Source organism: Eptesicus fuscus, chromosome 5 (assembly GCF_027574615.1).
Source record: "Eptesicus fuscus isolate TK198812 chromosome 5, DD_ASM_mEF_20220401, whole genome shotgun sequence".
NCBI lineage: Eukaryota > Metazoa > Chordata > Mammalia > Chiroptera > Vespertilionidae > Eptesicus > Eptesicus fuscus.
In genome coordinates this window covers 89139581-89167016 of record NC_072477.1, presented here as the reverse complement: position 1 = coordinate 89167016, position 27436 = coordinate 89139581, and the positions used below count along the sequence as shown (strand labels likewise).

At 36.3% G+C, this 27436-nt stretch overlaps 1 protein-coding gene across 5 annotated transcripts in view; it reads right to left on the bottom strand.

The window, feature by feature from the left end:
• Nucleotides 1-389: 389 nt before the first annotated feature.
• The window catches only part of BRMS1L (BRMS1 like transcriptional repressor), a 40394-nt gene continuing 13347 nt past the window's right edge, over nucleotides 390-27436 (bottom strand). Inside the window, exons 5-11 of one of the 5 annotated variants that reach the window (XM_054716553.1) lie at nucleotides 14404-14610; nucleotides 10561-10657; nucleotides 8920-9003; nucleotides 8119-8183; nucleotides 6981-7020; nucleotides 3627-3753; nucleotides 390-1957 (exon numbers count right to left, since the gene is read on the bottom strand). In XM_054716553.1, coding sequence (XP_054572528.1) covers nucleotides 1840-1957; nucleotides 3627-3753; nucleotides 6981-7020; nucleotides 8119-8183; nucleotides 8920-9003; nucleotides 10561-10657; nucleotides 14404-14610 — 738 coding nt within the window. In that variant the 3' untranslated portion in view covers nucleotides 390-1839. Of the gene's footprint in view, nucleotides 1958-3626; nucleotides 3775-5453; nucleotides 6494-6980; nucleotides 7021-8118; nucleotides 8184-8919; nucleotides 9004-10560; nucleotides 10658-14403; nucleotides 14611-27436 lie in introns of those variants that run through there. The other 4 variants (XR_008556164.1, XM_028135795.2, XM_008158978.3 and 1 more) reach the window with 4 other exon arrangements.

The following is a 27436-nucleotide window of genomic DNA, read 5'->3' as shown; positions in this document are numbered from 1 at the left end:
TCCAGACACCAGAGCAGACCGCCGCCTAGGCTCTGTGCTTCTTTTACCCGAAGCCCTTCCTTTGTTTCACCGTCCCTAGCTTTAATAAACATACTCTCAAAATTAATAAATTAATTAATTAATATCAAAACTTTCTATTTAGAATTTCAGAACTTATACAGTATGCTTTTATTAAAGTAAAACACATGCATATTTTAAAATTAAGTATAAATTAGTTACCTTATGTGTCTAAATATGCCCCAATAGAGGTTGAATTGTGCTTTAGGGAAGCAAAAACATTTGTTCAACACTCTGTATCTATTAATGTAAAATGGCTCAAATCCTTCTTAGAAGTAGACAGATTATAAATAATAAAGAACTTATACACAAGTAATTCAAGACACTACAAATGACACTCAAACACATCTTTTTATTATATACTAAATTTAAAAATACAAATCTTATTAAAAATGCTTATGAAATATTGTATACATAAGTACTGTCAAATACTATCAGATTACGACATTATGTACATTTGCCACAGTTAATTAGAAACAGAACAAAGTACATAACTTTACTGATAATGAATTTCAGATGTCAAATATTTTAACATTTGGCAACTGTGAAGTAGTGATCCACACAGGAAGCTGTTTGCAGAGGTAAAATAGTAAGAAAACAAACGGAATAATGCAGATATTCCTGCCCTAAGTGTTAATAAGTAGATCTCTTCCTCATCCTCTTAAGTCTCACTATAACAGACATTAAAGTGCACAAGACCACCAGGAATACTTGATTTGGTTGTACCCTAAAATACACTACAGCCAACTGTGCTGCCATATTGAGGGTTTCGATTATTTGTACTGTTCCTGAGGCTTAGAAATTAATTTTGAATGTGGCTAAGAGAAGAGAGGCCAATACTTTCTAAATTGCACCCAGTGCCCTTAAAGTATAGAATTTAGTAGAAGTGTAGATAAAATTTCTAATTTGAGAATTCAGGGCAATTATCCCTGTCTATTTTGCCCTAGGAATAAAATTAGTAAAAGGAACTACTTTTACCTCTGGAAAATGCTTACTAAAAATCTGTTTTGAAGATCAGAATGCACAGCAAGCACCACAATACTGTCAGTTACTGTCCACCACTTATGCTGCAGCATAAACACCTGCTCTCTAAAGGCTCACGAGAAATACACATAGAAGCATGTTATTACTTGACACTAATTTTACTAATTAACATTAAGTATCATTTGTAAAAATAGGTCACCACCATACAATCAAAGAAGACGAGAAAGAAAGCTACTAGTCTACAAAAGTGCTCCTTTTAGCTGTCAAACCCAATAGCTTAATTTTGGGTAAAAAAGATTGTAAAGTAAGGCCATCAGTTCTAAACAAGCTGATAATGCCATATATACATACATAAATATGATTAATTTCAATCCTGATTAAACGCTAATATACTAGTACAAACCATTTATAGGAAACGTTTTATGATGCTTATTTACAAACACATAATGAGTGACAAAGATATGGAAAATTTTTAAAATGCAGATAAAATTAGCCATTTAGCAACACAGTTCACTAAACACAGATCTGCATAAAAACGTTTAATAAGAAACCCCTACCATATACACCTATTGGTCATTGGACCGAAAAGGTAAATAAACGTAATGATCACAATTAAACATTTTTTCTGTCTCTTTTAATAACATATCAATATGAGGTCTACTTAGAATACTACCTACAAATACACAGTCTCTCATGATTCAGCGAGAATATTGAAGTCATTGAATACATTTTTACTCCCATGGCACATCACATTTGGTAACACTAATAAGGTAGATTTAGATAACACTTAAATCATGATTATGAATGTTTAATTGAATATTTTCCTTTCTGTAGCTGTGAAATGTAAAGCTTAGATTTGCTTCCATCAGGCCTCTTAAACCAAACTTCATCATGGTTAATTGTTGTAATTACGGCACTAAAAAGGATTGGGGGGGGGAAAAAAGGAATGAATGAATGAATGAATCACAATATTCTTCCTCTACTCGTTTCCAAGTACTAGCTATAAAATCAAAATAACAGGACGACAAGAATAGATTCAGGTACACAATTAATTGCCTTTTACCAGAATACTGACAATCATCTGTCATTTTGTCAAAATAGCATATTTAGCAACACCTAATAGATCATTTTCTTTCTTTTTCTAATAGTTGGTGAGATTTATTATTAGAACTATTAAATAAATATACATTGTTCCTATTCAATCCCCACCTTACCCCTCCACACCCCCCCCCCAAAAAAAAAAAAAAAAGAGTGGAACTAAAACCACTACTTATATGGTATTACACCTCCAATTCATATCAGTCTTGGCTGTAGAAAATCTTTTTAAATGCTAATCCCTAATTCCCAGTGTAGAGCCCCTGTGGTAATTGTACAGATTTTTTTGGACACTACTCATCCCAATATAGAAATCCTTTTAAAAATAGATTTTTGTTTGTCTCCTCTGCTATTTCATCTTTTAAACCACATTTATACTAAGTAATAGTAAATGTTTCCAAAGTAATAAGAGAAAGCCAAGAATCCAGGGGTATCGTCTAGTAACCTAGTAATCAGCTTAATGAGCTTCTGAGAGAAATTTCTATACATAATGCTCCTGGTATCCTAAAAATTTAAAGATGAAATTACAATCCAATTAAAACCACTGTATCTGGAAAATGAACATTCTATACTAAATGCAAGTTGAATATTCTATACCAGTGATGGCAAACCTATGACACGTGTGTCAGCACTGACACGCGTAGCCATTTCTGATGACACGCGGCCGCTGAGGCGGCCGCATGCCGAGGATGAAACATTTGCTGCTCCTGAGGATCAAACATTTGCGAAATAATGTTTTTTCCTCAAAGTGACACACTACCCGAGTTATGCTCAGTGTTTTGGCGAAGTTTGACACACCAAGCTCAAAAGGTTGCCCATCACTGTTCTATACTTTACTTACCACTGAAATCTAGAAAGATATTTTCTTAATGTTAGATGGTTACTACTCTGAGAATTATATCTTTAACTACTGAAGGAATTAAAGCAGTAATTAGTATTAATATTTTTCAAAAGCCACAACCAGATAAAACTTAGAAGGCTATATAAGTAATTATATAAACTTTATTTAAGCCTAGACAGATTAAGTACTTTAAAAGACTATTTTCAGTTTTCAAGTTATACATTAATTACTGTTGCTCTTAAAGTTTTCATGAGTTTTCCATTCCTTTCCTACTTTAATTGATCCAAATTCTTCTTATCCAGAATACTGTCACACCAAGAAGAAAGGGGAGGACTGATAGGTCCACACATGTGGAAGCACACTGTCAAATTCACAATTCTCTGACTTAAAGGTCATCTACTATAAGAATTAACAAATAGCATCCCTTACCTACCTAAATAATTCCAAGATTTCCACTTGTGCTAATGCTTGTGTTCATGTACTATGCAACTCTTGTATATAAAGAGTAACACTGGTGTACACACATGTTAATCAAATCATATGTTAAGAGAAAGAAAGGATCCACAGGCAACTAATTATGAATATACTATGGAGGCAGCAAATATTTATTATCAATGTTGTAAACACTGAAATGATAAAGGCGTTTTACCTTGTAGGACATTCATCTTTTTTGTCAATACATATTGTCTGTCCACGTATATACCATTCACCATCGTAATATAATCTTCCCTCCTCAGATCTAGCACTGTGCAGATGTTTTTCCAGTTTCACAGGTGCTAAAGGGATCAGTTCAAAAACTGTTATATTAATAAGACACTGTCAGAACAAAAGTGCAGAACATTAAGAATTAACACCAATCCATGCATATATGTGAAAAAAACACTAAAAATGTTTCTTATATAATCTAAATCTAATAGAAATAAGAAAATTTAATTTCTTACTTTTTAAATATAATTCACAAAATTTTCAGTATAAGTACTAAACAAAGCTAAATAATGTACACTAAACCATCGATTAACTAGGCAAGTGCCAGAAGGGAAAGCAGGACACTACCAATTACTAAGGCCAATTTTAAATACGAGTTAAAATATCAATTGCCATGTTTCCATTGAAAATTATATTTTTCATATTTTCTCCCCAGCAGCTGTCTGACAATTCCAAAGAAAAAGAGTTTACTAGATATTCCAAGAGTTCCCCGGGCCTTTGATCCTAAAAGGGAAATGTCCTAAGTAGAACTTCCTTTATTTTTTATGTCCTAGAAATGATTTGGCATTAATCAGGTAAACTCATGCAGAGAAAAATGTTCTTTACAAAAGAACACTGTCAAGAGTATACTATGAAGTAGACACCTCTTTATCATTTAAATGTCACCACCTCAGAAAAGTCTTCTCCAACCACCCTAGCTCCTCAGTTAATCTTCATCACAACATTATATTTCCTTCATAGCAATTATTACAATTTGTCATTATGTTGTTAATTATTTATTTTCATATATATTATTCTTCCTCCCCCAACAAATTCCTGGGGGTCCTTCTCTTGTATCATTGTATTCCCAGAGTCTCAAGTAGTGCCTGATGTGCAGAAGGTATTCAATAAGTATTCATTCACTCACTCATTCATTCGTTTGTTCATTCATTCATTCATTCATTCATTCAACAAAATGTTTTCTAAGCACTGTGACTAAAAGAAATATGATTCTGACCTTTGTTGAGCTTACAATCCTGTCAGGAGACAGATAAACATGTAAACAATAAATAAAAAATTACAAATTGTGGTAAGTGCCATGAAGAAAACAAGCAGGGCACAATGCTACAGACAACAGAAATGGGGAGGAGACACAAGCAATAGTATAGTAAGATCCTCTAAGGAATTCATGACTCAAAATGCCAGATGGGAGTGGCAAGAAATATTCAAAGTGATGAATAGCAAGAACCTACAACCAAGATTACTCTACCCAGCAAAGCTATCATTCAGAATTGAAGGTCAGACGAAGAGCTTCACAGACAAGAAAAAGCTAAAGGAGTTCATCACCACCAAACCAGGATTACATGAAATGCTGAAGGGTATTCTTTAAGAAGAGGAAGAAGAATAAAAAAGGTAAAGGTAAAAATTATGAACAACAAAAAGACATCAAATACATACCTACCAACAAGTGAATCTAAAAATCAAGTGAATAAAAAATCTGAAGAACAGAATGGACTGGTGAATACAACAGAATCAGGGACATAGAAAGGGAGTGGACTGACAATTCTCAGGGGGGAGGGGCTTTGAGGGGTGCGGGAAGAGAATGGACAAAAATCTTGCAACTATGGATGAAGACAGTGGTGGGGGGTAAGGGCATGGGGGGGTGAGGAATCAGGTGGAGGGGAGCTATGGGGGGGAGGGGAAAGAGGAACACCTGTAATAATCTGAACAATAAAGATTTATTTTAAAAAAATGTTAACAACCTAGAGATTTAGAGAGTTACCCTGCCAGTTAATTTCTAAGGGAAGCATTTTTAGTATAGTATTGCCACAATTTCATGACCTAATAATAAAGCTTAAAGATTAATCCTTGGGTTAAATATAAAATAGAATTTGAGCTCTTATAGATTATTTATCTGTTGTAATGTACTTTTTAATATTTAAAACATGTATTTTATAAACCTAGCTTCACTGTTCTTAGAAGAATTAGAAATTTCATATACAGTGAAAGAAGGCACGAAAGAGAGTTATCCTAGACAACAATGTCCATCACTACTTTGGCAGCGATTTTTTTTTAAGTAATTTATTTGTGTTTTATTAATATGACTTTAAATGTAAATGTGGTAAATAATGTACAATAACATAATAGCATTTTTTTTCCTGAATAAGTTAGGTTTCCCCGGGAGTTAAAACACTGCTTCTTGGGGGTATTGGTATGATATGCTGATTGCTTAATTTTTTATAATGTACCTATCACTAATTCATGTCCAGACTCTCCATAAGAAATATGTGAATCACTGTGTTATACACTCAAACATGTGAGGCAATCTATATTTATTTGTGTGTTGTTGTTTTTCTTGAAAACACCTCTCCTGAAGGAATCTACAAAAAGCTGGCATCTTGCCATGATCAGGGCTTGTTGCAAAGTGACACTCTGGGATCCCCTTTCACAACCACGAGAATGTCCTCCGACTCATGTGTGCTGAATCTCCTGCTTCCTGGCTGTCACATATTCCTCTATTTTCTCCTTTGCTTGGTAAAACATCCTGATTCAGAGAGCCAACTGGACTTTGATTTGAGAAAGTTGAAAATGAAGAGAAACTACTAGGCACTGCCTGAGTTCTAAGGAATCATAATAAACACTGACAATTTAAACATTTCGCTGGGTGCAGGCACAGGTGAGCTGGTCCTCTGCTCAGGGCCTCACAAGGCTGCACTGCAGGTGCTGGTCAGGGCTGGAGGCCCTGGGTCCTCTTCTAGGCACATGGTTGTTGTTGGAACTCATTTCTTGTGGTTGCTGGACTCAGACCTCAACTCGGCAGTGATTTTCAGACTTTTAAAAAAAGTCAAAAAAGTAATTGTATATAAATTTTACTAAGGTATATCAGATGTGTAAATCTTAGTGGTGTGTAAATTTTTCTGATGGATCACACTGCTAGCACTCTAATTTCTCTCCCAGAAAATGCAGGCACAGAAGAAATGGTGCCCACAATTCCAGAGGATTCGCATGGACTCCAAACACCTCCCTTAGAGAATTACTGGGCCCATAAAAAAAAGACTAAATAAATACTTTTAAAATTACTGATCCACTATTATCAATAGTAATGTAGCTGAAACACTGAAAGAAGAAATACATTTCATTCACAAATCTTGAAACTTTTATATGAGGCGAAGACTCCACAGAATTCCTCATAATTCTGGGTATAGTGTGTACTGATGAAATGAAACCACTGACAGGGGAAGCTCTTTTGTACGTAGATGACTTAACCCTGAATCAACAGTCTCCATAAAGATTTCTGAGCTCAGACTAAATGACTTACGTTCTGTTTTCACTCTGTGTGGACCCAGTGTAGCCATCGCCTAATTGAGGGGGGAAAAAGGAAGAAAGACGTTGTCTGAGTCCACAAAGTATATTTTTGTATCTATTTAACATATACAGTGACCACTGATAGATAAGCTCAATAACAAGCACAGTGAAATACAATCTTCAGCGCTTCTAATAAGTTGTTAATGTCTAAGACCATAAAGAATATATATGAGCCCTGGCAGGTAGCTCGGATGGTTAGAGCATGGTCTGATACGCCAAGGTTTGCAGGTTCGAATCCTAGTCAAGGCACATACAAGAATCAACCAATGAATGCATAATAAGTAGAACAACATGTTGATAACTCTCTCTCTCTAAAAATCAGTAAATAAAAAGTTTTAGCCCTGGCTGGTATGGCTCAGTTGTTTGAAGTGTGGTCACACACCAAAAGGTGGCAGGTTTGATTCCTGGTTGAGGGTTTGATCCCTAGTCAGGGTGCATGTAGGAGGCAACCAATCGAAGTTTCTCTCTCACGTCAATGTTTCTCTTTCTCTTTCTCTCTCTAAAAAAAAAATTTTTTTAAGTTTTTAAATAAATATATATATATATATATATATATATATATATACACACATACATATATATATATATACATACATACATATACATATATATGATATGATATTTTCTCTGGGAAGTATTATTAATACCTGAAATAATCTCTCATTTTCAACTAAAAAATTTCTAAAAAAGGAAAACAAAAGATCCACTTTCAAACAAGCACAGAAAATCCTAGAATTCTTGAATCTCTGATAACAAAATGCAAAACATATAACAAAGGTTGAAATTTTCATTTTCTTTCATTCAATAAATATTTATTGAGTGCCTTCTGTAAGCCAGGACCAGCCTAAGAACTGGGCATAAAATGGTTATTTATTATTACTTTGGGGCAACCTAAATAAATGCTTTTCTATACTTTTACATAAATTATTTATTACAAGAAAAAATGTTAATTATTAGTGTTAATTGCCTTAGAGAAACTGTGACAAAGTATATTTATAATAATCCTATTTTAATGTACTAGTGAAAAACCATAGAATCTTAAAAAGTAAACTATAAAAATATACTTGTATCCCATTGCTTGTTAATCATACCTTCCGAATTGTTGTCCAGTCTTCAAGAATATCAAGGTCTTGTAGCATATAAACTATATATGGACGTTGAAAAGTCAAGGACATTTTAACTGTAAGAATTTCACATTGTGAATTATACTTTCAAACTGCTGTTTTTCAAAGAATAGAATAATGATTTCTGGACATAATCCCTTGGCATGCTGATTTCTGACTTCAATTATTCTTCAAAAACCTTAGTACCAGGATAAATGTATCACAATACTTCAGATGTTATTAACCATATTCTTTTAATTCTACATATATTGTCAGATATAGCACAACCTAGTCACTATTTTGAAATGGGGGAAAAGTCAGGGGAAAAGGGTAGGGTACCATAAGGAATGCTAAGATTGCATGCACACATTAATTTAATTTAAAGACACTCCACGTTAAGAAACATTAAAAAATGTTAAAAAGCACACAAGAATTATGTAATTGTGCTATATACTAAACAGCTATTTCACATCAAAGCTCCTGTGAACTATAAAGTCATAACAGTTTTTGAAGTTGTAAATTTTTGTTCCTCCCATCCCTCTTAATCTAAATTATATTCTTATGCCTTTAATCAGTTTTATAAATTATCTTTTGCTTATTACAGATCTTGCAAACAAAGACAGTGTATACTAATAAGTATATATTAATATATATAGTAATGAATTAGTAATGAATTATAAGTATATTACTTATACTAATAAGAGTTATAAAGGTATGTACAGTGCAAAAGTATTCATAAGGCAACAACCACCACAACAACAAAAACCCAGGAAATTTGGAAAAGGATATCTGAAACAACAACAGGCTTCTTTTTGTCAGGACTGAAAGGATCCTTCCTCTTTTTTCTTGACTGAAGCTCATCATTCCACAGCTCTGGCAAGTAAATAAAAATTAAGTATTAGCTGATTCCTGGAGACCAAAGGAGGAAAAAGAGACTATAATTTCAAGGTAGCAAAATTTCATTGGGCCCTAACCGGTTTGGCTCAGTGGATAGAGCGTCAGCCTGCGGACTCAAGGGTCCCGGACTCGATTCCGGTCAAGGGCATGTACCTTGGTTGCGGGCACATCCCCAGTGGGGGGTGTACAGGAGGCAACTGATTGATGTTTCTCTCTCATTGATGTTTCTAACTCTCTATCCCTCTCCCTTCCTCTCTGTAAAAAATCAATAAAATATATATTTTTTAATTTCATTGGCGGTTATGTATATGTATATAGATATGTGACTACAAGAATTTCATGAGCAGCTATATATTTATGAAGTTTTCTCTGCTTTTATTGAAGTAAAAATCAACTTGAACTTAATAACTAATAATTGGTCAACATATATCAGGCACTTTGTTAAATATACATGAATTGTCTCAACTAACCCTCAAAGCTACCTCTGAGGGAGGTATTATCATTGCTTCAGTTTTACAAATGAAAAGACCAATTAGAAAAGCTAAAGTGACTGTCACCCATGGTCACCCTTGACTAGCAGGTAATGGAGCAGTGGCATCAAGCTCAGCTTGTCTGACTCCACTATGTCTACTCTATACAAAAAAACAGAATTTGCAAAAAATAAAATAATACATATGCAAGAACTGTAGGACAACCCAGTAAGTAATCCATTTAGTGGAGAAAGCCTTTCCACAATACCCCTGAAAAAGCCAATTTCTATTGGACTGATCTAATTATTAGCAAGTTTTTCCTTTATCTGAGACACAAATCTGCCTCCTTGTCACTCTATCCATTTGTCCTAGTTTGCGTGGTAAGAGGTTTTTATTCCTTCTTCCACATGACAATCTTTCAAAACTTAGAGGCAACATATACTATAGCTGTCTTCAAAGCCTACTCCTATTATCTTCCAATACTATTCTCATAAAATAATAATATTCTTGCCCTGACCAGGTAGCTCAGTTGATTAGAGTATCATCCCGATATGCCCAACTTGTGGGTTCAATTCCTGGTCAGGGCACATACAAGAAGCAACCAATGAATGCATAAATAAGCAGAACAACAAAATTGATGTTTCTCTGTCTTTCTCTTTCTCCCTTCCTCTCTCTCTCCCTAAAAAAAACTTCAATAAGTAAATTTATTAAAAAATTATATTCTTATCATTCTTATAGTATAGTATTCTTATTCTTATAGTTCCTGTCAAACTTATATTTTGTCCCTTTTCATGTGCTCCATTTTCTACATCTTTCTGAAGTCTGAGTTCAAATCAAAGGAACAATCACAATCTTACCGACTGTTTAGAAGTCTCCCCTTCTCCCCTCTCATTAGAACACTTCTTTTACATAACATTTATATTAGGAGAGGCAAGCCACCGTGGCTGCGAGGGCTGAGCCCCTTGCACAAATTTTGTGCATCGGGCCTCTAGTGAGACATTATAATTAGTCAAAGGTTCGGTGTCACCTAAACTAAACATCACAGTCACATCATTCCCATTACCTGAGGTAATATCAATGCTATGCCTGTCTTCTTCAAGCCTTCTTATCTTCTCCTCTAGCTCACTCTGGACTGTATCATATAACAAAAGCTTTTCACTCTAAAAAAAAAAAGATTATACATAAGTAGAAAGGAAAAATTGGTCTATCTTAACTAAGAGTACTAAATAACTTATTCTTAAAGTACTTCAACGAATGATGCTTTTGTTTGCTTTTTTATTCCAACTTAAGTATTTTAAAGAAGAAAAGTCAAAATATGAAAGAAATAAAACCAGAAAATACATGCAATTAAATTGCTTAAGGACATCTAAATTTGTATGTGATAATTAAAGAAGTTATTTACTTGATAAGAAACTCATAATAAGCTCCATGTCTCCTCTTAAATATAAGCAGGTCCCACCTGTCACCATAATGGAGAACCTGTCCAATAAAGTACAACTTTATAAAATGGATCATATTTCCTCATTGGAACAGTAATTGGGCCTTTATTCCTCACTAATATCTCAGCATAATATTAAAATAGGCTAATATATCACAAAGAGAAAGATTCAAGTACAAATTTTATAATACTTCAATTACAGTCAAGATCATAAAATTACAGACTAACTATATCCAAATCTCGCAACAAAACTATCTATGGGAGGACTGAGTGACTTGCTACAAGAGGCAAGGCTGTTTACTGGCAAATCGGATTAGAACCCAGGTCTACTAGTTCTAGTCCATTGTTGTTTTATATAGCACTGTACCCCTTATTTGAAAAGCCATAATGAACATATTTTTAGATTCATTACATAAAGTGCTTATGACAGATTCCCAAGCCACTCACCACATGCTTATTGCTAGTAAGGAGATTAGGCTATTGGGATATAACTAGATGATTATTTTGTAGAAGCTACTGGAATACAGTTAGCTATGATTTCTTGTGGAAGGCATAGGACACACCCAGGCAGACAGCATTGCCAGTGTCAATCATAAAGTCCTCTCTTTCAAGTTTGAAATTTTAGAGTCTACACACGCTTGAAGATTCTCCTGAGTGGGAGGGAAAAGATGACTTTTGTGAATTTGAGGCAAACCAGGAGCTAGTAGGAAAGCAAGGCTGAAGGTAACAAAAACGAGATCTCATATGAAAAATGATCTCATAGGCAGGCTACTCTCTGTTTACCTCCTTTTACTTGTTCCCCTGCCTTTGGTAAAGTCTTATGAAGTATTCCAGCCTTATTCAAACTGTGCTACAAGAATTGGGAAATATTGTGTGTCAGGAAAAAGGGAGAGCAGACCCCACCACTGTGTATGTGACAGCTATAAATAGATCCAGGTTGTCCACCTAAAGATGACTCTGACTATAGCGCTGGAGTGGTAGGGCTTTTATTAAGACTATGAGAGTTTAACTGGTATGTTCTCGCCTTTCTACTGATAAGTTTGCCCTTGGCTAAACAGAAACTCTAAAATAAATCCACTAACCATTTTTTACAACGAATAAAAAAAGTCACAATGCGACTGAAATGTTTGAAGCTTCGGAAGCATCTCTAAAGATATTGTATGTGTGTTTTAAAGCTTACAGATAGAAGTGCCTTGATTCTATTCTCATTCTGATTTCTTTATTCTTCCCTCCCTTACCCCTAACCTGGTAAGTCTGAAAGGGCTTCCTTGAGGATAAAAAAAGTCATAATAGAGCAGCTAGAGGACATCTGGAAAAGGGGCATCGAAACTCGAATTGCTTGGGAGCCCATAGAGGCTTCTATGTTCAACAGGTAATTTTGCTTTAAAGGCACTACTTATATATTTGGCTTTAAGACCCCAATCCCTGCAATCGTCACACATAGACTGAGTGAAGCTGCTCCCTGAGCCCTTTCCTAGGCTGACACCTATGCTGTTTCTCATCAGGGCAGCTTCAAGGAGGCAGGAAAGTAGCTCCAAGTTCCCATTTTTGTACTGGTTTGTCTGGCCCATGTTCAGAACCAGCTTCCTTTTGGCAGTTTCCTGACTTGGGCACCTCACGGGTTTCATCTTCCTTCAGGACTCTCCAGTCCTGGGAGATTTCTGAAGGACTAGCATTACCAGAGAATGAAACATATTATAAGGCTATCATCATTTTTTAAAAGTATACTGCACTGCAATAAAAAGATAAACAGAATAGTCTTGGCTGGTGTGGCTCAATTGGTTGGGCACCATCCAGTACACTAAAAGGTTGCTGGTTCAATTCCCAATCAGGGCAGGTGCCTGGGTTGCGGGCTCCATCCCCTGTAGAGGGTGTGCAGGAGGCAGCCAATTGATTTTGCGTTCTCTCTTCTCCATTCCTCTCACTCTAAAAAAATCAGTAAAGTATAACACTGCTGTGTTTATTTAAGAGAGAAAAAGATAAGCAGAATAGAATTTAAAAGCTCAGAGAACAGCCCTAGCCAGTGTGGCTCAGTGGACAGACCATCAGCCCCTGCACCGAAGGGTCTCGGGTTTGATCGCCGGTCAAGGGCATCTGCCTGGGTTGCAGGTTCAATAAAGACTCCAATTGGGAGCGTATGTGGGAGGCAACCAATCAACATGTCTCTCTCACATCCATGTTTCTCTCTCTTTTTCTCTATCCCTCTATCCCCTTCTCCCTTCCACTCTCTCTAAAAATCAATGGGAAAACATCCTCCAGTGAGGATTAACAAAAAAACAAAAACAGAAGCTCAGAATAGACCCTAATTCAAGGAAATTTTAGTATATGATAAAGGTGACTTTTCAAATCATCTGCAAATCTGATAATAAATAAAACAACAGAAATGAGTTTAACTATATACATAAAAAACTCAGGATTCTATGTCTCACATTATACATGAAAATAAATGGACTACAGAGTTAAATTTACAAAATGAAACCTAAAAGAACTAAATGAAAGATAGTGACTCTTTATTTGATGTTGGGATAAAGGAAACCTTTCAAAACACAAAAGTCAGGAGAAACCATAAAGGAAAGACTAATACATTTAATCACATAAAAATTAAAATCAAATTTAAAAGCAAATGAAAGTAAAAAGGCAATAAAAAACTAGCATGATTAAGGCTCAATAACCATAAGATGGCATTAAACAAGCACGGATAACTCAGCAAGACAACCTAAATACTGCCTATTCCCACTGCCAAAAGAGGCCAAAATGAGAGAGAGAAAAAAACACAAGTGGAAATTAAAATGTGCATTATGTGATATTATTTTTCTCTTAGTAAAGTTTTATTTTCTATTATAATCCACAATGTTGACTGATACTAGTATATAAACTGATCCAATTACTTGGGATAGCAATTTAGAAACAAGTATTAAGGGGATTAATGATTGCATCCTTTGATCTAATAATTACACTTAGAGATTCTATCCTAAGGAAATAACAATCTCAACCAAAGTTGTATGTAAAAGGATGCTAACTATGGCATAGTTGCAATGCAAAGATTAGGAAAGCAATAAAATCCAATAATAGAGTATTGGCTACATAAATTATTGATGTCCATATTATTGCTCTGCAGACACTAAAAATTCAGAATTCAAAAAGCAGGGAGAGACTTCTAGGGTAAGATTACAAATGAACCCATATCACAAACTGTCTCTTCCCCAAGACCTAATGAAATGCACAAAATAAAACAAACACCTGCAGTTATCAAACCAAGGGATGGCACAATTGCATACTGTGATCTCTGAATATGGTAACTAAACTAAGATAGAACCCCAAGACATGTACTACATACACTATACGTAAGTGTGCTCTTTGTAAAGAAAAAAATGTGAGCAAGGGGCAATATTTGGAAAAGTCTGAACACTACCTCAAATCTTAAAAGAAATGAAGTAGCATCTGGATAGGTTGTCCAAGGGAAAATACCTTCAAGCCTGGAAAGGAGAAGGCCCTCCTTATCACATTATGCTCATAAATGAAAGTTGAATACATTCTGAAAAGGAGCAAATACTTCCAGCAGCTGGCAAACTCTGAAGGATGGAGCAGGATGGAGTGGGAGCACAGGGGACGGAAGGCTGAAAGGACTGCTCCCTGGAGGGAGGACACCAGAAGGAAACGGCACTCGTGGGTTATCTAATGCATTCAATCACATGGAAAATGGCATTAGAAAGCTTTCACAGATCTACTGGAGTCTCTGGGAAGAATTGATAAATACAGAGAAAACTAACAAACAATAAACTAAACAATTATTAATTCCAAGGTTTAAAAAAAATAGTTGTACATGCCCAGCTGGTGAGCATCAACCTATGAACCAGGACATCACGGTTTGATTCCCAGTCAGGACGTAAGCCCGGGTTGCGGGCTCAATCCCCAGTGGGGGATGTGCAGAAGGCAGCTGAACAATGATTCTCGGTAATCATGGATGTTTCTACCTCTCTCTCCCTCTCCCTTCCTCTCTGAAATCAATACAAATATATTTTTAAAAAGACAGATTAAAATAGGTTTATTATAAATCAAGTCATATGCTATTTATAAGTAATATACCTAAAATAGAAGGCCATAGAAATGTTGGGAAAAAAGGATGAAACAAACCTTCTCTCAGGCAAATGCCAGGCCAAATACAAATAGGGTAGCTGTTTTAATTATCAGACAAAATAGTCTTTAAAGAAAAATCATTGTTACAGAGAAAGCGGAAGGATAAAATGTTACATTTACTAATAGATATAAAAAATTCTAAAAATGTATGATTCTGATAATATAACATGTATATATACATATATAACATATATAAAAAAGGAGAGAAATAAAAGGATGGGAAATTAACAATCCCATTTACAATAGCACAAAAAAGAACAAAATACTTAATTAACTAAAGAAAGAACTGTACACCCTAACCGGTTTGGCTCAGTGGATAGCACGTCAGCCTGTGGACTGAAGGGTCCGGGGTTCGATTCCAGTCAAGGGCATGTACCTTGGTTGCAGGCACATCCCCAGTAGGGGGTGTGCAGGAGGCAGCTGATCGATGTTTCTCTCTCATCAATGTTTCTAACTCTCTATCCCTCTCCCTTCCTCTCTTTAAAAAAAAAATTAATAAAATATATTTAAAAAAAAGAAAGAACTGTACACTGAAAACTGTAAGACATTAATGAAAGAAATTAAAGAAAACATATAAGTGAAAAGATATCCCTTGTATACAGATTGGAAGACTTAATATTGTTAATGTCAATATTACCTAAAGTAATTTATAAATTCAGTGCAATCTCTATCAAAATCCCACCCAGCCAGTATGGCTCAGTAGTTAAGTGTCGACCTATGAACCAGGAGGTCATGGCTCAATTCCAGGTCAGGGCACACACCTGGGTAGTGGGCTCGATCCCTAGTGTGGGGCGTGCAGGAGGCAGCCAAGTGATGATTCTCTCTCATCATTGATGTTTCTATATCTCTTGCTCTCCCTCTCCCTTCCTGTCTGAAATCAATAAAAATATATATATATTCTTTTTTTTTAAATCCCAATGGCATCTAAGAAAAAAATCCTAAAATTCATATGGAACCACAAAGGACGCTGAATACTAAAACTATCTTAAGAAAAGGGAAAAAAACTCAAGACCTCACATTTCCTAATTTCAAAATATATTACAAAGCTATAGTAATTAAGATAATATGATATTGGCATGAAGATAGACATATAGACCAGTGGAATAGAATAGAGAGCCCAGAAATAAACCCATGCATATATGTATATATGGTCAACTGATCTTCAACAAGGGTGCCAAAAATACATAATAGGGAAAGGACAGTCGCTTCAACAAACAGTGTTGGGAAAACTTGGCAGAAATATGCAAAAGAGTAAAATTTGGTTCTTCTCTTACACCATATACAAAAATCAATTCAAAATGGGTTAAAGGTTTAAATGTAAAAACTGAAACTGTAAAACCACTAGAAGAAAATATAGGGAATAAGCTTCATGACATTGGTGTTAGCAATGATTTTTTTTGGATATGACACACCAAAAGCACATGCAACAAAAGCAAAAATAGATAAGTGTGGTTATGTCAAACTAAGAAGCTTCCGCACAGCAAAGGAACAATTAAAGTGAAAAGGCAACCTACAGAATAGGAGAAAATATCTAATAAGGGGCTAATACCCAAACTTTAAGGAACTCAATTAAAAAATGGGCAAAGAACGTGAGTAGACATTCCTCCAAAGATATACAATGGCCAATAGGTATGTGAAAAAGTACTCAATGTCACCAATCATCAAGAAAATGCAAATCATTTCCCCTAGATAAGCGAGATCATGTGTCACTAGAGATATACTTATAAGAACTGAATGTGAGACGAGCAATAATAGTTATGCTGACAGGCAAATGAATCAGTCTGTAGTGAGTTTCTTTCTGGACCAACAGTTCTTTAGAGACCCAATTTCAATGTCCACCAGTTCCTTATGTGTACATGTCAGCACTGATGAACAAGAACAGAACCAGAAACAAGGAGGCATCGATCGGACTATCGGGCCTCAGAGGGAGGATAAGGGAGGTAGGGGGGAAGGGGGAGAGATCAACCAAAGGACTTGTGTGCATGCATATGAGCCTATCCAACGGTTAAGTTCAACAGGGGGTTGGGGCATCCATGGGGAGGGGTGTGGGATGGGAATGGGGGGATGAGGACAAATATGTGACACCTTAATCAATAAAGAAATTAAAAAATAAAAAGAAAATGCAAATCACAATGAGATAGCACTTCCTACCTGTTTTGATGGCTATTATCAAAAAAACAGGTAAGTGTTGGTGAGGATATAGAGAAATTGGAATCTTGTGCACAGTTGATGGCAATATAAAATGATGTGGTCACTGTGAAAACCAATATGGAGGTTTCTCAAAAAATTAAAAATAGAACTACCACCCTGGCGGGGTAAGTCAGTTGGTTAGAGTGTCATCCTTATATGCCAAGGTTGCAGGTTTGATCCCTGGTCAGGACACATACAAGAATCAACCAATGAATGCATACATGAGTGGAACAACAAATTGATGTCTGTTTCTGTCTGTCTGTCTCTCTCTCTCTCTCTTACTCTGCAATCAACAAATCAATTAAAAAATTTTAAAAACAGAACTACCACATGATCTAGCAATCCCTTCTGAGTATATGCCCAAAAGAATTTATATCAGGATCTCAAAGAGATAATTGCACTCATGTGTTCATTACAGCACCATTCATAATAGCCAATATGTGATAAACAACCTTAGTGTACATTGAAGGATGAATGGATAAAGAAAATGTGATATACACATACAGTGAAACATTAGTCAGTCTAAAAAAAATAAGTAAATCTAAGATGAATGAACCTTGAGAGTACTATGCTAAGTGAAATAAGCCAGTTACATAGGGACAAATATTGCATGATACATACATGAGGTATATAAACAAGTCAAACACATAGAAGCAGAGAGTAGAATGGTGATTGCCAGGGGGTACGAGGAAGAGGAAATAGGAAATTGCTATTCAACAGGTATAAAATTTCAGGTATACATAATGATAAAGTATGCCTATAGTTAACAATACTGTATTGCACACTTAAAATGTGTTAAGAGGGTAGATCTCATGTTAAGTGTTCTTCTAACAATTTAAAAAAAATTAAAAAATTTCCATGGGAGGTGAGTTTCAGCTGGAATCATAAGCATTCAGTTTCTAATTGTTTTGATCTAAGAAAGCTGAGATAGTAGACGTGCATTGTGGAACATCTCATCATTAGTATTTTGGGCCTCCAAATTTCACATTGTGAATGACTTTACTGTTTTGAAAATTATAGTATGGAGAAAAAAGCTGGGGTTGTGATACTTATATCTGATAAAATAGACCTCAAAGTAAAGGCCATAACAAGAGATAAGGAAGGCCATAATACTAAAGGGAGCGATTCAACAAGAAGATATAACTCTGGTAAACATATATGCACCCAATACAGGAGCACCCAAATACATAAAACAACTTCTGGAAGATATCAAGGGAGAGACTGATAGCAATACAGTCATAGTAGGGGACTTTAATACCCCACTGACACCACTGGATAAATCAACTAAACAAAAAATCAGCAAAGAAACAGCAATCCTAAATGACACACTAGATCAGATGGAGTTAATTGACATCTTTAGAACATTTCACCCCAAAGCTACAGAATATACATTCTTCTCCAGTGCACATGGAACATTTTCAAGGATAGACCACATATTAGGACACAGACGAAGTCTTTTCAAATTCAAGAAGATAGAAATCATATCAAGCATCTTCTCAGATCACAATGGCATAAAACTGGAAATCAACTCAATAAAAACAATGAAAAAAATCAAACACTTGGAGACTAAATAGCATGCTATTAAACAATGACTGGGTTACCAGAGAGATCAAAGAAGAAATAAAAAGCATCATGGCAACAAACGACAATGAAAACACAACAATCCAAAATCTATGGGACACAGCGAAAGCAGTCTTGAGAGAGCAATTCATAGCTCTACAAGCCTACTGCAAAAAAACAAGAAACAATGGTAATAAATTACCTAACCCTACAACTCAAAGAGTTAGAGAGAGCAACAAGAAAAGCCCAGTGTAAGCAGAAGGAATGAAATAATAAGGATCAGAGTGGAGATAAATGACATAGAGACCAAAGAAACAATACAAAAGATCAACAAAACCAAGAGCTGGTTCTTTGAAAGGATAAACAAGATTGATGAACCTCTAGCCAGGCTCACCAAGAAGCAAAGAGAGAGGACCCAAATAAACAAAATCAGAAATGAAAGAGGAGAAATAACAACAGACCCCACAGAAATACAAAGGATTGTTAAAAAATATTATGAACAACTCTATTCCAACAAACTGGACAACTGGAGGAAATGGACATATTCCTAGAAAAATACAACCTTCCAAAACTCAATCAGGAAGAATCTAAACATCTCAATAGGCCAACAACTATGGAAGAAATTGAAGCAGTCATCAAAAAGCTTCCAGCAAACAAAAGCCCAGGGCCAGATGGCTTCACAGGGGAGTTTTACCAAACATTCAAGGAAGAACTAAAACCTATCCTCCTCAGATTATTCCAAAAAATTCAAGAGGAAGGAACACTTCTAAACTCATTCTATGAAGCCAGCAACACCCTAATACCAAAACCAGATAAAGACAACACAATGAAAGAGAATTACAGGCCAATATCCCTCATGAACATAGATGCCAAAATCCTCAACAAAATTCTAGCAAATCGGATACAGCAGTACATCAAAAAGATCATACACCATGACCAAGTAGGATTTATCCCAGGGATGCAAGGATGGTACAATATCCGCAAATCAATAAATGTGATACATCACATAAACAAATTGAGAGATAAAAACCACATAGTCATATCAATTGATGCAGAAAAAGCATTTGACAAAATCCAACACCCATTTTTGATAAAAACTCTCAGCAAGGTGGGAATAGAAGGATCATACCTCAACATAATAAAAGCCATATATGACAAACCCACAGCCAACATCATACTCAATGGGCAAAAACTAAACCCATTTCCCCTAAGAACAGGAACAAGACAGGCATGCATGCATTCACCACTCCTGTTCAACGTAGTTCTGGAAGTACTAGCCATTGCGATTAGACAAGAAGACGAAATAAAAGGCATCCAAATTGGAAAAGAAGAAGTAAAACCGTCCTTATTCGCCGATGACATGATACTGTACATAGAAAACCCTAAAGACTCCATAAAAAATTATTAGACTTAATAAATGAATTCGGCAATGTAGCAGGATACAAAATTACTGCCAAGAAATCTATGGCATTTCTATACACCAACAGTGAACTTACAGAAAGAGAGACTAAGAAAACAATCCCATTTACCATCACACCAAAGAAATGAAGATACCTAGGAATAAACTTAACTAAGGAGGTAAAAGATCTCTACTTGGAAAACTACAGGACATTGAAAAAAGAGATAGAGGAAGACATAAACAGATGGAAGAACATACCGTGTTCACAGATTGGTAGAATCAACATCATTACAATGTCCATACTACCCAAAGCAATCTATAGATTCAATGCACTCCCCATTAAAACACCAACAGCATAGTTCACAGACCTAGAAAGAACTCTCCAAAAATTCATCTGGAATAAAAAAAGACCTCGAATAGCCACAGCAATCCTGAGAAAGAAGAACAAAGTAGGAGGGATCGCAATACCAGATATTAAGCTGTATTATAAAGCCACTGTTCTCAAAACAGCCTGCTATTGGCACAAGAACAGGCACATAGACCAATGGAACAGAACAGAGAACCCAGAAATCAACCCAAGCCATTATGCTCAATTAATACTCGACAAAGGAGGCATGAACATACAATGTAGTCAAGACAGTCTCTTCAATAAATGGTGCTGGGAAAATTGGACAGATACATGCAAAAAGATGAAACTAGACCACCAACTTACACTATACACAAAAATAAACTCAAAATGGATACAGGACTTAAACATAAGACAGGAAACCATAAAAATACTAGAAGAATCCACAGGCAGAGAAATCTCAAACATATGCTGAAGCAATTTCTTCACCGATACCACTGCTAGGGCAATGAAAACTAAAGAGAAAATAATCAAATAAGACTACATCAAAATAAAAAGCTTTTGCACAGCAAAAGAAACCATCAATAAAACAACAAGAAAGCCCACTGTATGGGAGAGCATATTTGCAAATGTTATCACTGATAAAGATTTAATCTCCAACATTTACAGGGAACTCATACAACTTCATAAAAGGAAGATAAACGACCCAATAAAAAAAATGGGCAACGGACCTAAATAGAAACTTTTCGAAAGAAGACAGAAGGAAGGCCAAGAGGCATATGAAAATATGCTCAAAGTCACTAATTATCCGAGAGATGCAAATTAAAACGACAATGCGGTACCATTTCACACCTGTCAGAATGGGAATCATCAACAAATCAACAAACGACAAGTGCTGGCGAGGATGTGGAGAAAAAGGAACCCTTGTGCACTGCTGGTGGGAATGCAGACTGGTGCAGCCACTGTGGAGAACAGTATGGAGTTTCCTCAAAAAACTAAAAATGGAACTCCTATTTGACCCAGTAATCCCACTTCTAGGAATATATCCTAAGAAACTAGAAACACCAATCAGAAAGGATATATGCACCCCTATGTTCATAGCAGCACAATTTACAATAGCTAAGATTTGGAAACAGCCTAGGTGCCCGTCAGCAGATGACTGGATCAGAAAACTATGGTACATCTACACAATGGAATACTATGCTGCTATAAAAAAGAAGGAATTCTTACCATTTGCAGCAGCCTGGATGGAACTGGAGAGCATTATGCTAAGTGAAATAAGCCAGTCAATGAAAGAAAAATACCACATGATCTCATCCTACCTAATAAAATAGTAATATGCAAATTGACCGTACCTTTGCTACACCCAAGCCACGCCCGCCAGCCAAAGCCACGCCCACCAGCCAATCAGGGTGAGTATGCAAATTACCCAACAAAGATGGTGGTTAATTTGCATACGTGGAGAGAGGGAGGAGTGAAGACTGAAGACAACTTAGAAGAGGGAGGAAAAGCGGAAAGCAAGATGGCTGCCAGAGGGAAAGCCCGGGCGAGGCAGAGCGGGGCAGGCGGCAGTGGCGAGCGGGTGCAGGCGCGGTGGCCGAAAAGGCGGCAGCAGCAGTGCACGTGGCCACAACAGCCGCTTGCAGGATTTTCCTGCAAATGGGCTACTAGTTTATGGATAATAAAGAACATTATAACCTGATGAACAAAAAGATAGATACAGAGGCAGTAAAGCATCAAACAGATTGTCAAATTACAGCAGGAAGGTTGGGGAGGGGTGGGAGAGATAAGAGATCAACTGAAGGACTTGTATGTATGCATATAAGCATAACCAATGGACGCAAGACACTGGGGGGTGAGGGCATATATGGGAGTGGGGTGGGGCGAGGCAATGGGAAGACATGTACACATGTAATACCTTAATCAATAAACAATTAAAAATGAAAAAAAATTATAGTATGCATGTGTGTTTTCTTAGTTAATTCAGAAAAAAAAATTTTGGAACAAAAAGAAAGGAAATACAAAGAGGTATTAGCAAATCTACCACCACAGAGAGAAATTCTGATATACTTTCCTCTTTAATTGAAAGATGAAGCAGTCCAAAAAGAATGAGTAAGGAACAATGAGTCCAGACTTACATAAGTAAATAAATTGAAAGCATTATGAGGAATGAGATATTTGTATAGCTTCAAAGAACTTCTCCCCTGTATACTTATTAATCACAATGAGAAAAAAGTAAGTTTACTTAGAGAAACATGGAAGACACCAAGTAAATCAAGTGATCAAAGTGTGTATCACCAATAATGGAATATATCAAAATTGTGCACTGCTTGATAGAATTCAATCAGAAAAACACAGTATCACTGCTGTGATATTCCTATTAAAGATACAAAACCTGATTCTAATTACGAAGAAATAGCAGATCAATTCAAAATTAACATTCTGCAAATAACTAGCCTAAAATTTTCAAAAATGGAAAGTTTACGAAAGTCAAAGATAGACTGAGGTATTCCACATTGAAGGAAACTAAAAAGACATAACAACTAAATGCAATGACAAAGACATGTGATTCTGAACTGAATCTCTTTGCTCTGAAGGTGCTACTGGGACAACTACTAAAACTTAAATGGAGGCTGAAGATTAGATGATAGAAACATATTAATGTACATTTCCTGATTTTAATGATTGTAGTGTGGTTACATAAGAAAATGTCCCTCATTTGTCTGAAGTATATGTTACATATTCAGGGGTGATGGGCATCATGTTGTAAACTCATTCTTTTGTACTTTCTTGCATCTTTTTTTATGAGACTGTTAAAAAATATATCATAAAGGTAAGGTGTACTAAGCACTCATGAAACTAATTACTGCAATCTTAAATATATACCTCTATAGAAGAGAAAAATATGGAATATTCTTAACTCATTTCATAAATCTTAAAATAGAATTAAAGGTAGTATGATAATTAAAAATTAAATCTAGCTTATAAACATAGAAATAAAGCTTCTAAACAAAATATTAGCAAATGAATCTGGCTATACACAAAAAATATAGTAATTCCAGGAATCCAAGTATAGTTTTACATTAGAAAATCCATTAATAATGTAAGTCACCACATTAATATATTAAGAGCAAAAAACCTTGACTAATTCAATAGATGCAGACAAAGCATTTAATAAAATCTATTCATGGTAAAAATTCTTAGAAAACAAGAAACAAAAGTAAATTTCCTTAATAAAAATAGTATTAACCAAAAACCAATAGTAAATATATTTATTATAAAACTGTTAAAAGCATTCCCTTAAAATCAAGAACACAACAAGAATCTGCTTTTACTGCTTCTACTCCATGCTGTACTGGAGGTCCTATTGCCAATAAGACAAGTAAAATAAATTAAGAGGAAGATCAGACTGAAAGAAAAAAACTGGCATTATTCACAAATGACATAATCTACATGGAAAACCCAAAATTCTGTAATGAATTTATTAGAATTAAAATGAGAAATAAATAAGGTTGGATATAATATCAATATATAAAATTACTTTTCTATACAGCAGCAGAAAATAAAAAGTAACTTTTAAAAAGATGTTACTAAACAACAAAAAATTTTTACAACTCAACACCAAAAGACACACACCACACAATCCAAATGAAATATGGGCAAAGGACCTGAATAGACACTTCTCCAAAGAGGACATACAGATGGCCAATAGACATATGAAAAGATGCTTAATGTCACTAATCATCCGAGAGATGCAAATTAAAACCACAATGAGCCCAGCCGGTGTGGGTCTGTGGTTGAGCGTCGACCCACACACCAAGAGGTCACTAGTTTGATTCCAGATCAGAGCACATGCCTAAATTCCAGGCTCAATCCTCAGTGGGGGAGCATGCCGGAGGCAGCCGATTGATGTTTCTCTCTCATTGATATTTCTCTCTCTCTCTCTCTCTCTCTCTCTCCCTATCCCTTCCTCTTTCTCTAAAATCAATTAAAAAAATTTTTTTTAATTTAAAACCACAATGAGATATCATCTTACACCTGCCAGAATGGCTATCATCAATAAATCAACAAACAACAAGTGCTGGTGAGGATGTGGAGAAAAGGGAACCCTCATGCACTGTTGATGGGAATGCAACTGGTGCAGCTACTGTGAAAAGCAGTATGGAGTTACCTCAAAATATTAAACATGGAACTGCCTTATGACCCAGCGCTTCCACTTCTGGGAATTTACCTGAAGAAAACCGAAACACTAATTTTGAAATAATATATGCACTCCTATGTTCATTGCAGTGATATTTACAATAGCCAAGATATGGAAGCAGCCCGTGTCCATCAGTAGATGAGTACATAAAAAAGCTGTGGTACATTAATACAATGGATACTTTTCCCATAAAAAAGACAGAAATCTTATCTTTTTCAACAGCATGAATGGACATAGAGAGCATTAGGCTAAGTGAAATAAGCCAGACAGAGGAAGACAAGTACCATGTGATTTCACTCATATGTGGAATCTAATGAACAAAATGAAGTAACAAGGAAAACAAAGACAGATTCATAGAGAGCAGGCTGACAGCTGTCAGGGTGGGCTGGGGAGCTGCGTGAGGGAGCTGATAGATTGAGAAAAAAAAGAAAGGGAAAAAAACACATGGGCACGGACAACAGTGTGTTGACTGTGAGTGTGGGGTGAGAAGAGGTGGAGGAGGGTATAGCGGGTATAAATGGTGATGGATGGGGACTTGGCTTGGGGTGGTGAACACACAATACAATGTATACATGATGTGTGTAAAATTGTGCACCTGAAACCTGTATAATCTTGTTAACCAGTGTCACCCCAATAAATTCAACTTAAAAAATGTTTTAACAATAACAATTGTGAGAACAAAAAGAACAAGGTAAAATTATTGAGTTTTCAAGACTTACTAGATTGAAAGCTGTAAAAACAGAATTATGATACTAGTGCAGAAACAGCCAAAGAGACCAACGGAACAAATGAAAAAAACTAGAAACCAGCCATCACATACATGGACATTTGAAATAAAAAAGAGCTATAATTACTGATTAGTGGGTAAACAATCCTTCCTATATAATAAAGAGGTAATATGCAAATTGACCGTCACACCCTCATACAAGATGGCCACCCCCATGTGGTCACAAGATGGCTGCCACAAGATGGCCGGCAGGGGAGGGCAGTTGTGGGCGATTGGACCAGCAGGGGAGGGCAGTTGGGGGCAACCGGACCTGCAGGGGAGGGCAGTTGGGGGCGACCGGACCTGCAGGGGAGGGCAGTTGGGGGCAACCAGACCTGCAGGGGAGGGCAGTTGGGGGCGACCGGACCTGCAGGGGAGGGCAGTTGGGGGGGACCAGGCCTGCAGGGGAGGGCAGTTGAGGGAGACCAGGCCTGCAGGGGAGGGCAGTTGGGGGGACCAGGCCTGCAGGGGAGGGCAGTTGGGGGCAACCGGCTGGCAGGGGAGGACAGTTGGGGGTAATCGGGCTGACAGGGGAGCAGTTAGGTGTCAATCAGGCTGGCAGGGGAGTGGTTAGGGGGTGATCAGGCTGGCAGGCAGAAGCGGTTAGGGGCAATCAGGCAGGTAGGCGAGCGGTTGGGAGCCAGCAGTCCCGGATTGTGAGAGGGATGTTCGACTGCCGGTTATCCCCCAAGGAGTCCCAGATTGGAGAGGGTGCAGGCTGGGCTTATATACTCCACTAGAGGCCCAGTGCATGAATTTCGTGCACCGGGCCTCTAGTGGAGTATATAAGAGTGTTGAAATTACCTAGCCATACATTAGATCCATACATTATACCATACACAAAAAGTAATTAAAGGTAGTTTATCGATTTAAATGTTAAAAAGTAAATTTTAAAGGAAGATACATCTTTTCAGCTCAAAGTAGGAAAGACACAAAAAGCACATATCATAAAGGAAAGATTAAACTTTAGCTACATTAAAATGTAAAACTTTTGTTCATCAAGTCATCAAAGAGAGTTCAAAGACATCTCACTGCCTGGGTAAAAATATTTGCAAAACATATAACCAGCAGGGCATTTGTATCCAGAATATATGAAGAACCTCTAAAATCAATGAGGGAAAGACTAACAGCCCAACATTAAGTTAAAAGACATAAACAGGCACTTCTTAAGAAAAAAAAAATCCAAGCATCCAGCAAACATCAAAAAGATGTTTCAGGCCTGGCCGGCGTGGCTCAGTGGTTGAGCATCAACCTATGAACCAGGAGGCCATTGTTCAATTCCTGGTCAGGGCACATGCCGGGGTTGCGGGATTGATCCCCAGTGTGGGGTGTGTAGGAGGCAGCCAATCAATGATGAGAGAGAATCATTGAGGTTTCTATCTCTCTCTCCCTCTCCCTTCCTCACTGAAATCAATAAAAATATATTTTTTTTAAAAAAGATGCTTCATTTCAGTTGTAATCAGAAAAATGAAACAAGATCCACCATTTTCATACTTATCTACTTTTAGTATTTTAATTATTTATAAAGATTTGGAATGTTTAAAGTAAGATAAGAATCATTATAGAACTTATCTTCTTATTTCCACTAGTACACTTGAAATCTTATCTAAGTTTTACGAAAAGTTATCTGTAAAATTAGCACTGTTTTTAAAATGCTATTCAAAATAAACAGAACCTATAGAAAAGTACATTTATTTTTTTTGCCATAAATAGATATTTATGCCCAAAGATGTGAAAACAAATTTAGAGAATCAGAAATTGATAACATAGCCCAACATTCTAACTGACCTAATGAATATGCATATTTGAGTCTTAACTTGCACATTACACTAATTTTTTTAACTTTATTGTTATTGTTGACACTATTACAGATGTTCCCATCCTCCCCCCAAACCCCCGCCC